A 12,530-nucleotide genomic window follows, 5' to 3' on the forward strand; every position below is an offset into this window, starting at 1 on the left:
CCATTAGAGGTCAAAAGCTCTTCTTTCTTACACTGGCATATTTTACGAATCATGTTTTTCCGGAGTAATTATTTGCGCCATACGATTAAAATTGGGTATTTGACACACAAACTTCTTGGTTCACTTGATCCTAAATTAATAGTTGACCAGATCATATATCCTAGAACGACTAGGAAACCATACAGAAAAAGTTTTTGGTCCATTCCATCTTCTAAATATGAACTGATCATCACCGAAATTTGTAGGTGTCGTCCTGTATGCAAAATTTCGTGACCATTGGTCAATGAATGTGGCCTGTATCGTGTTAACAAATTATAATGGACCAACGAACGGACAGATATCTAGATCGACTCAGCTAATCGCGATATGGGTTTAGGACCAATATTTATCGGCGTTGCCAACTCTTGGGGCCACACAAAGTTATAATACCCTGACACGCTCAAACCCGTGACAAAATATCTTAATGGCTAGCACAGACCTCAATCCGAAGGATAATTAGTGGCCAATCGTAAAGCGACAAATCTTTGGCTGCAGATCTGAGGTGATTGAAAAAATGTTTCAAATTAAATTGTTGAATTTATTTGAAAGTATGGCAAATTGCATAAATAAAAAAGTACTGAATATATTCCCATTCTGCAATCTTTTTCAAACGTGCAAAAATGAGTGCATTTGAGTGGATTTTGTTTTCATAGAAATTGAAGATTTGCAATTTTAATTTTAAGGCATTTTGTGAAGCACTCAATACCCAATAAAACACAACAACAAATTTTGAATGTGATATTTTAGTTTTATTTTTATGACCACTGCCACTGTACATCTTAGTGAACCATTAGTATGAAATCGAACAATATTACTTATAAGAGCTTATATGGGGACTATATCTAAATTTGAACGATTTCAATAAAGTCTATACAGACAAAAACAAAATACAAATGGTATCCCAAATAAACCGCCAACACTACTGATAGAATTTCTTTGTGATGGAATTCATTGAAAATTTTTGTGTGAATATTTTTTAGGGAATGGGTGGATGCAGTAGTTATATCATGCATTGGAACCACATTGCCCATGAGATATTATTCAGATTATTCGTTGAACATTTGTGTGTGTAGTTTAGCCACGTTTCCACCCATTTTTTATAATACCACGAACACAGCTTCCGCAACCTATTGAGGTTGTGAACCTCAGCTTCAAGGTATTTAAAAATTTTTTGGATATTCTCATATGGGAATACTAAAAAAATAAAATTGACACTAGCGTTACACTCAACTAGATGTCACAAAATTGTGATATAGCGCATACAAACGCTTAACACTGCTTTCTCTGTTGTAACGAATGAATGTTTGTCATGTATGTATTGCCATCTTTAAGTATAAAATTGCCATCGTTAAGTATGAGGTATATTTATTGAAAGTTTGTTATAGCATAATTAAAATAAATGAAAACTGAAACAACGGACCTAAAAAAATAGTTAGTTTTAAAAAATTTCGCTATAGCCATAGTTAGCTATAAGATTAAAGATTTGTATGAAAAAAATGTGTCTTAAAAGTTCGGGACTAGAAAATAAGTGCACTATAAGAAAAGTTTGTTATAACTTGTATTCTTTATAAACGTACTGGTTTGATCTGATAGAATAAGCCACCTCCAAAAAATAGCTCACACAAACAAAATTAATACCACTTAACATTGGTTTGAATCCATCTTAGGTTCTGATACATAAACAAAATTGTGGTATTAATTCTGTTTTTGCGATGGAATACAATTTTTGGAAACAAATCAAACACAAACTCTTACATATTTTGATATAAGCAAAATTGGACAAAAAACATTTTTAAAATAAACGACTCAAATATACCATACTTTATATATTAATGTATGAATTATCAAATACCTGGCGATGTGTTCGGCATCCAAGTGCTTCGGCGAACGAGCATCAATAACGATAACATGAAAACATTCGGTGGCACTAGAGAGATTTTCCAACGCATTTTCTTTCGTCTTCACCAAGTTTACTTCCAGTTGTTGGCGGTTACAAGCCTGTTGTACCACTTCACATATATTGTCCGATTTGTAAAAGACCAAAAGAGCCTACATGACAAAATTTATAGTGAAGTAAGAGCCAAAATGTAAGTGATTAGATGTACCTTGAGTTGTGGGTTTGGTGGTAAAACTGTGGGATATTTAACGTCATATACATGTCTCTGAAATAAAAAAATCGTTAATTAGTATTTTGAATATATTTTGTTATATTTGCACGATCAAAATTAAATGTATGCTAAAGACGGCACGCTATATGATACCCTACACCACTATGGGTAGGGAATATACAGTTGTGGTCACCAAATTAGCACGCTATCTAAAGATATACTATTTTGATAGGCTTATGTATGCTGTACTGATGGAGTTTGGTGCAGTTTGGTACCATATAAAAATAAATAAAGGTTAAAAAAATAAATAAAGGTAAAAATGAGAGTTTCGAGCAAACATTTTATTACTATATTGTTTGTAGTGTTTAGCAATATAGAACTCGACATGTTCTACAAATACATAGCGATATATCACTCATTTGCTGGTCGGCATAAATCAAAAATAGTCATTTTTGAATTAATGATGCAAAATTGTTTAATATCTTCTACAAACTCTGATTGAAAACTTAAAAGGCATTTTCTGCAAAATCAATATATTTTTTTTTATTTATGCCGGTCTTTCAGCAAATGGGTAATGAAATTCCTTAATTTACTTTTAGCAGTGTTTTTCATAGTAACAGTAAACTGTCCCAACTTGTAAAGTAAACGAACACATCTATTAACAGTTGTAAGGCAAATTCAAATTACACATATGTATTTTGACAGCTAATCTGATAATCATCAGGGCATGATCCGGAACCTGCATGAATCTTATAAATTTGTAAATTCTAATACGAAAACAGACCAAAATTTTAAAAGTTTTAACCTTTTTTAAGAGGGGAGGTTAGATATGCATCATAGTACAATTATAAAAGGTAACACCAAAATTCAGCTGATTTGATTCCAAGGTAATACAACAGGAAAATTGAGTGTCCTCCCGTATTCAACTTACTCAATCTGCCTGCTGGGAACTTACAGTTTCCAGCATTTTCATATTTGTACACATATAAGTGGCAATGGCTCAATTAGAGGAAATATGTGGAAGCGATAGAATATAAATCTAATACATTTTCCTTTGCGTTTTTCAATTTTATTTTGACGATTCCAAAATATTATACTTTTTAAATAAATAACATTTTGTGATAATTTGTTTTGTTTACTTTTTTGATTAAATGACCTTGACACTAGTATTACTTACAATAGAACATTTCCATGTGGTTATTGTATCGTTTGTTGTAGAACAGCATTTGAAGTTACCTTATATTGCTATGCCATAGCATGACCCAAATATCAGGTCATCCAGAAAGCGAAGTTCAGGAAATACCTGAAGTTCCGGAAATACCCTGTATATAAATTTTCTGCCAAAAGTTGTTGTTGTGGCGAAATTTTCCATTCATTTTGCACTTTTTGAAAGCGCACAATAAAATTTAAACACAACACGGATTTTATGAAAACACACAATTTTTCCCATAAGCATTTTGTGTATTTTACAACGTTACCTATTATCCGACGGGGCGTACAAAAATATTCCCCACTATGGCAAAATGTTGTTTACGGCCGCATTACCGAAACACTTCGAATCCATATCTTCAAGCGAATAATAGAAACCACAAAACAAAATTGAAAATTTATTAAATTAATCCAAGTATTTTATGTTCCTATTCGAAATTTCATATTATCTCAATATTTTGTTTTTATTTTCAACAAAATAAAAAAAGAAAAATACGTTTTGTCAAAGTTGAAATTGTTCAACTTGTACGATCGGCGTATTTCGGTAACATTCATATAAATACAGGTGTTCTACTTGAATTTTTTTAGTTATCCCACATTTGTTTCTTGTTTTATACCCTAATGAAAACCAAGTCCAAAGAACTTGCCTTTTTTATCATAGAGTGCTATGATTTTCGTATTAAATTTTTAATTCCAATAGTCAATTAAGTATGGCATATTCAATTCAAGTCCTCATTATCTATGGTCCGATATATAATGTTATGGTGGGTCAGTTGTGTTAAACATGAATAAACAATTGAGTTAATACATATGTAACGACGGGACGATTAAGTTTTGCATATGAAGTATTTTTAATCATGGCACAGTAATATAAAATACGGTTACGAAATATACAAATAAAAGAACTCTACTGTAATATCTTATAATGTCATATTTAATTATTTGCTTTTTTATTAAAAAAGGAAAACGTGGCGAAAAATAAATGGAATGTCTAAAATACAATATCTTTTCAAAATTGCGAAAGTGTTCCTCAGCGAACGTTTGAATATTTAATTTTAATTGCAAATTAATTTGCGAATATTTTCAAAAATTTCTGGAAGTATTTACTTTGTTATGTATTAAAAATAAACATTTCATGTTATTTCCTACAGGATTTTGGGTAATCATAACCTTTCACGTTCGCGTTTTAGTTATGTGTTGAAAAATGTCAAGTAAACACCACTATTTGTTGCGTATGTTTTTTGGGATTAAGAATAATAATTTTAAAACTCAAGTAGATGGATTTTCACGAAGAATATTTTTTAAGTTATTTTTTTCTCTTTCGAGTTGAGCTTAATGATCGAAGTTTTGTAATGAAAAGGAAAGCCAGAAAAAGCCGTTGGTTAAGCGGCTCATCAGGCATATTGCGATATGTGGCTTTATTTATGTTGCAGTTGATGCGAATTTGCATCTGCGAATTAAATTCAAATTTGACAAGGTTAGACATTTGTCACTCTAGAAAGCAGATTTGTATGATAGCGATCGATAATTAATCCACACAGCTATATATTTTAGGATTTTAAATTTATATAGTTTTCAATATTTCGTTTCATTCCTTTCTCTCACAAAACGTACGAGTTTCCAGTATCGTACCAAAAAAAATTATGTATATTATTATTATAGTTTATATGCAAATACAGGTATACACTGCAACCTCGTATGCCAGTATCATACTTTGATGCGTTTTTACATAAGATTAGATAAATTCCTAATGATTAGGCTTTTCCGTAAACATTTGTATCTATAAGAATTTATAACCATTTTTTATAGTTATTTCAAGTGACTGCACGCAATGAACCCACGAAAAGACTTTTAATTGTGAAAATCGTAAAAGCGTCCTTTGGAAAAAAAAAAATTTTAGAAATTGTAGGCGAAAGCGCATCCATTTCTATATTTAATTGTTATTTTTAAAGACATTTTCTATAAAATTCGAAACGAACGAATCCATGTGCTTATAATCGGTTTGGTGTTGGAAATAATCTGGGATATGCCATAATTATACAAGGTAGTCTCATGCAGACATACATATCGTTAGCTAAAATGCAAAAAGGCGTAACTAACAAAATCATAATTGTGTAGGAGAAGCAAAAAACTGTTTTGAATGAAAACTATAAACATGTCATGTGAAATGAAAAAGTATGCCCGTCAGGATGTTATTGCATATGACGAATAATAGACTATAATTTTTTAACAAATTTAGTTATTTAGTTTAATGGCAGTCATAACAATTAAGTAAAAACGTGAATTTTTGGTTAGTTACGCCTTTTTGCATTTATCAAAAAAACCCAGTTGTAGTTAGGTCTTTTTGTTTTTGTTAATAGAAGCTCCTTTTTTGACCGCAGACGTGTAAAACTTTGTCAACACATGTAGTTTATTGACATTCACAATTTTTTTCATATCTTGAATTTTGACAACATTCAAAATATGTAAGGATATCCTCCTTCGAAATCTACGCAGGAAAATATTACGAAATTATTAATATGGTCTAATATTTAAGTTCCCTGACCACAAGTGCGGTTTTATGGAATTTTATGGAATATATTTTTCATATTTTTTGAAATTGATATTTGATTACAAATAAAAAGGAATGCCATTATTAATTTCTCAAATGAGATTACCATCCATAATTAGTATTGTATTTGGTAAATTCGAATTAGCGAATGTATACGTACCTCGGCGTCACTCTCTTGCACCTCTTTAAACGTTATATCTGTTTTGGGTCCACTGACAGTTTCTTTCCATTTGCTTTCGAGGATTAACTTGAGTTTTGGACTTTTAGGCAGACGACGTTCGTACAAACAAGAGTTTGATTTCTCTTTTGACGTTTGAGGGCATTTACGGCGCAGAATAACATCTTCAATGCTGGACTCCGATATATTATCTTCGTGGTCGTCTGCACCATGGTCGACGAGTCCTAGATCGATTTGTATCGAATGACCAGGGGGAGGCATGGAACGCACAGAACTGTTTCTACGACCATGGCGACGAGCCTGCTGTGCACAATCGAAACGTCTCAACAATTCAAACTTGTCCTCAACTGTTAGGTTATTGATACGCAAAGCATTGGCGTCTAAGCTGCGAATCACTTCAGCAATTTCCGGTCGTAAATTGCGCCCAAATGCAAACTGAATGTGTTTTGCGTTTGTCGGCAATGGTGTCATTACATCCTCGTATTCGGCTGCAACTTTAGCCTCGTACTCTATTTCCTCTGGTGTCTTGGCAGTACGAACAGTTTCAATGGAGCTGTTGTTTTCGTTACGTGAATTGCTATTCTGACCAAATTGTTCACTGTTTGTTGTACGTTTTTGTGGATGTGCTTCATTTACGGCCACAGACGGCCTGTTGTCACTATTCATATAATCACTTGCTCTGTTTAAATCGATAGATACATCGATATAATTTGAACCTTGCAGTGTATTTGAAAGAGAAGAAACAGAACTTCCACTTTCCAATGGCAAAAGTCGCCCACTTTCAACATCATTTATGTCATTGATATGTCTGTGTTGTCCATTTATGTCAGCGAAGCCAGGGATATGTTGTTGCTGCTTGTAATAAGCTTCATCGTTTCCAGGCAACACATCATTATCCTTTTTTTCTTTCTTTGATTCGTTCATTACACTTCGATTACTCTTCAGGGAAAGACGCAACTGTGAATGCTTCTTACCAGCTCTATCACCTGTATTCTGTGTCGATATGTTCGATGTATGTCCGACTTTTATCATTTTTTCGTGCGTACTTATATCCGCACTTTTATCACCAACTCCATCATAACTGCTCCGACCCGAACATTTATCATTTGTTTTCAAAGATATACATCTACTTCGTGTACTATTTTTCGTTGTTGCTATGTTGGAAGCTGATGGCTCCGAGTTCGTTGATTTCTTTCGCATATATACATCGTTGTCTTCGTGCTGCAAACTTCCCTCCTCCTCCGAAGAACTGTGTATCGTCTTTTTGCGGAAAACGTTAGTTATTTTTGTGAAGCAATTACGCATTCTTGCGAAGATGATTGGCGTGATGCAGAAGGTCCAATTTTAAACAGGTTCACCTGTTTTCAGGGTGTTGCATGAAGGGAAATAAGACATCGGCGTATAACAAATAAATCGTTGTTTACTTTTCTCACACATACAATTTCCTAACCTCTCACTCTCTTTGCGGTTATGTTTATAGTTATTTATATTCTAGATACGAAGCAGAATAGAAAGCACATGTTTGTAACAATTGTAGCGATAAGATAAACAATCATTTGTTTCAAAACGTTTGAGATTTCGCAAATGAGCCATATATATATATATATATATACAGTAACAGAAAAAATAATAGAAACAAACATAACATTTTTACATGAAAAATATTAAAAACAAAACTGAGTCATACAACTTAGGGAGTGTATTTTACTATAAAAATTAATATTTATGGTAGGTACCAATGAAGTAAATTTAGGTACATTATTAAAGGATATATCTTTACCCATTTGGAGAATATATTTTTCATCTTGAAGGTACATACATATGTTCTGAAAATCACCTTAATAAACAAAATAAATATCCAAATGTATAAATATTTCTTAAAAGAAATAAATATTTTCCATGAGAAATCAAAAGTTGGGAATTAATCTAAAAGAAAGTTCAACTTTGAGGGGCACAGCAGGGCTGCACAGCTAACAATATGTTCCGAGTTTTTTTTTTCTAAATTCGGAACGAAACTTCTTCCGACCCAGACAATTTTTCCAAAAATTTTCTGACTCCGGCTTTACACATTCTATTTTTTAAGCAACTCTGCGGCTGTTCTTTATGATTCTCTTTTGATATTCTTCCCCCTTGTCACTTTTCATACCATCTCTCCTATGAACTCGGCAGAGTTGTTTACAAAAGTTGCATGTGTAAACCCTGAGTTAAGAGTATGTGACGATTACTCGAAAGTAAGTCTGATCTCTTTTTATACATCTTTATACCTCTCTCTTCTAAGAACCCAGCAGAGTTGCTTATAAAAGTTGCATGTGTAAAGTAAGTAATCGGAGTAAAAAGAGTAATCGGAAAAAAAGATTTTTGTAAATAAAATATACAAAATTAAATTTCCCTTGGAGAATTCGTAAAAAAATTTAATATCAGAGCCCTCGGAAAAAATGTTAGTTCGGTGTCCTCACTAATACATACAATTTTTGCGATTGGATTAGTTCGAAATACAAAATTTTCAAATGTTTTGCTTTTCTGTAATTCAAGAGTAAGAAATATTGTATGAATTTCCATTTAAAATTTTGACGAAGGAAAACAGTTTATACTGTCATTACTGCTTGTTAATGATATATTCTCCCATATAATGATATATTTACATTATATTTAAAAAGAAGTCAAAACTGCGTAATAAATATCTTGACGGGTAATGTGGACCAGCATATGCGGTTAATGTGGACTAGTAAGTTAAAAAGCAGGTTGTGGATTGTTTGTGAAAAGTTTCAATCTTGGTTAACACTAAATGCAAAAATATATGGGTTCCTGTTTTGGAATAGCTCCCGACTTTGGATTATTTCATTAAAAAATAATTTTCGGTTTAAATAATAAATAAAAATTCTAAACTTACTGCTTGTAATTACAGCTAAACGTGCATTTTCGTTGTGAAAAAAGAACTAATTTTTTTTTATTTGAGAAAAGCAAATTGTTTGACTCTCGCGCTAAAAAAATGTTTGCACTTATTAGGAAAATATATATCAAGGCAGCACTGTCATATTTCAAGCATTTTCTAAAATATAGGGGTGGTCCACATTACCCCAAGTTACTCTACTATAATATTGGATTTTTTATTTACTTCTATAAGAATTATTTGTTAATAATTAAAGAGTTTTTAATTGAAAACACTCGCAAGAGTATACTGACTAAGATTGGAGTTAGGAATTCATAGAAATTAGGTGTGTAAACGAAATGTTGTTATATACATGTGGTGCATTTTGTATGTAGTTTATATTGTAATTAATATTATTGTGGAGTAAAACTAAAACTCAATTGAAACATTTTATTATGTCTATTTAATTGGATTTTCAGTTAAAACACATACTCATTTTAATCTAAGGTTATCATTGTATTGTTAATCTATCGAGTATTAAAAATTACATTGGCATGATTCTTCTTACAGAAGGATAAATTTAAATCTCCAAAAAATGGTTTCCAATAGTGGAGAAGCAACACAAATAATCGACATGTGTGGATGTTTATTCTAAATATAATTTTCCATGTTTTCGAAAACCTTGGCTCTCTCTTGGCTTTGTTCTATGTCAATATGTCCTGACAACAAATTTAATTTTTGGGAGAGCTGTCTAGTTGGGATATGATGAAAAGTCGTTTATGAGGACACCAACCAGTTTCGAAACTAGTTCTACCTTTTTTTGCTTATAACGATTATCGCATATCTCGTTATAAACGACTGTAATTCGATTTTGTATAGATTAAATTATAAATGCAATCGTTGGTAATATTATTCAATAAATTTAAATTTTAATTAGATTCTAAAACCGCATTCAAAAATAAATTATTCGGAAATGGTGTTGAGATGTCTGATTACAAAACTGCTGGTAATTAATTCGAACACACACATTCTAACTATCCAATTCGTATTGCCTCTCTTTTTGAGGAGCATTTGTTCTATTTTCAACATACCACATATTCGACCAGCGTTCATCAAAATACCTTTCTGCTGTGTATGTTAGATTCTCAAGCGGTTTGGTATTATAAATAACATTATTCACGATTTTCTTTTCTTTTTTCGACAACAAAAATCCACTATCTTCCTTAAAAAAATTGTATAACTTTCAAAATTAAACTTTCCAAGAAAAAAAAATGATAAATAAGATAAATACAAGGCTTTCTTCTTCATAAAGTGATATAATTAAAAAAATCATAAATCGTATAAAAATTCGAATTTTCTTATTTTACAAAGTTCAAAATTTGTTGATACTTAAATAAACAAATTCAATAGATTTTGGACATAATTTTTATATGGAATCTTTGATCATTATGATTTTACATAAACTTGGTAAAAACTTCTTAAAATATGACAAAAAAAAAGTCATAACTCGAATGCTCTTATATATGGATCAGAATAATATTAAACGTCGTCATGTCACGATTTAACATTCGCAATATTTAAGATATATTTAAATTAGAGCCTTAAAATTGTTGCATTTTGCACATTTTTGCACTACTATCGATCTTTGTTTTAATTTAACCACCACATTTTCCGACCGAAGGGGGTGGAATATGACCTTTCATGTTGTTATTGGATGATATCAACATGCACGCATGTAGAGTGATTTATTTATTCATACTCAGCAGATCTTCTTATTTCACAAGAAAACTAATTTCATTATATTTTTCATAGTAACCGAAAATTTCAAAGCATAAACAATAATTCACTGTACGGCTCTTTTCAACGGGCCATTATCTATATGTTCCCAACTGCTTCACATTCAGTTGGAAATAAAACAAATGATTGTTTTTATGAAAATGCCGATTCAAAGATTATTTGAATCGCTTTCTATGGATTTTTCGTGTGTGCCTTGTATGTGTATGAATTGTAAAAGATAACAACAAAATTACAGATGGAAAAAATTTCATTGTCGACAGCAGTATTTTAACAACTGTACTGGGCAACATTGTCGCGAATGCTTTGCTGTTTACATTATTGAAGTTTAGAAACATGTCTTATTAGTTTACGTAAATGTATGTGCACATAAGAGAGCATATATATATATATATATATATGGAGACAAAATCAGCAGATCTCTACGTACATATTGCTACAAACATGGAAACTTCGATTATATAATCTAACGATTTTGTGATTGCATTGATCAAAATATATATATTTTTGTTCTCTTTTCAGGTCAACTTTTTCATTCTGTAGGATATTGTGGTATACTCAATTGTGGTTTTACACTTCCTTTGATTTTTTACTCAAGGCCTTCAAAATTTTCGGCTGATCATAAATAAATACATATATACACTTAGTCATTCCGAGTAATTCACATACACTCCGAATTTTTGGCGTCACTCAATAAACCGATTTGAATCGATAAACGTGTGAGTATTGTGGCCACGACCGATTAAATTTACGTTTTTGTATTACTTTCATCTATGGTGATCGGCAGAACAGAGGAGAGTGAACGTTTCCGATCGAAACAGCTAAAGGAACTGGCGATGTGGTATAATTCAATTGAACTCTTCAGTGTTCCTCAATGAGTTCTCAATGAAATTATTTAATTATATTGCTGATTAGTGGCAAGGGAGCGGCACTGCAGCTAGGTGAACACTATTGGGATAAAACAAAACGGGGAGAGATCTTACTATTTGCGGTTTGGAGGGTGAGGTTTATGATATATGTTCTGACCATATATCAATGTTTGTTGGGAGACGAATATTTATTTGACAAGAATTGTACATGTTAACTATTTTTAAGGAAACCCCTTTTAACTTCTATATTCTCTTCTCAATCATTTGTTCACCTTATCGTTTTCTCTTTGGCAGACTGTGCGTTGCTCATTGGATTCGTCTTACGATAAGGGGAGATAATAATGGTAATGTGGTACACTTGCCCAATGACATACACATATACACATAGTTTGTTGTGAAAATTGTGTTCCCGATACCGCACAGAACTAGTTAGGTATTTTTGTGGTGGGTTAGTTGGTGGGACTAACTGTATTCACTAGTTTTCGGAGTTGCAATCAATAATGGCACTGTAATGTAACCGTTTTTTTTAATATAATTCTTACTCGAATGTTTAATAATGAAAATGGTATATAAGGTCCTTTTAACGGTAGCACCCGATTTTGGTATTTTAAAGGTTTTGATGCATTTTCCAAATTCCGTGTTCTTAGTGGGTTAAAATTTTGTTTATATAGCACCCATATAAAGGCCACGCCAATTTAGGAGTTTCGATTTCCATAAACAAAACCATTCGTTTTCTTCGTTTACAAGTAAACCTCACATAATAAGCATATGTTTTTTTCAAAATGTCGTCAAGTTAATCCAGTCACTATATTCGAATATAGTTAGTTAGTTTGAAAAGAGGGGTGGTTTAAAAAACCACCACATGTCCATTATGGGACATACACTTAAGCCATAGTAGGTCTGTTGTGCGCTC

The 12,530-nt window shown here is 32.0% G+C and overlaps 1 protein-coding gene across 1 annotated transcript in view; it reads right to left on the minus strand.

The window, feature by feature from the left end:
- LOC133323566 (high affinity cAMP-specific and IBMX-insensitive 3',5'-cyclic phosphodiesterase 8) overlaps window positions 1–12,530 on the minus strand; it is a 68,648-nt gene that overhangs the window by 6,352 nt on the left and 49,766 nt on the right. The window contains 2 exon segments of the mRNA XM_061532481.1: window positions 1,892–2,088; window positions 2,145–2,201. Of these exon segments, the coding sequence (XP_061388465.1) occupies window positions 1,892–2,088; window positions 2,145–2,201 (254 nt within the window).

This window comes from Musca vetustissima, unplaced genomic scaffold, assembly GCF_032173495.1.
Source record: "Musca vetustissima isolate MV318-11 ecotype Yass unplaced genomic scaffold, APGP_CSIRO_Mvet_v1 utg19604, whole genome shotgun sequence".
NCBI classification, from domain to species: Eukaryota; Metazoa; Arthropoda; class Insecta; order Diptera; family Muscidae; genus Musca; species Musca vetustissima.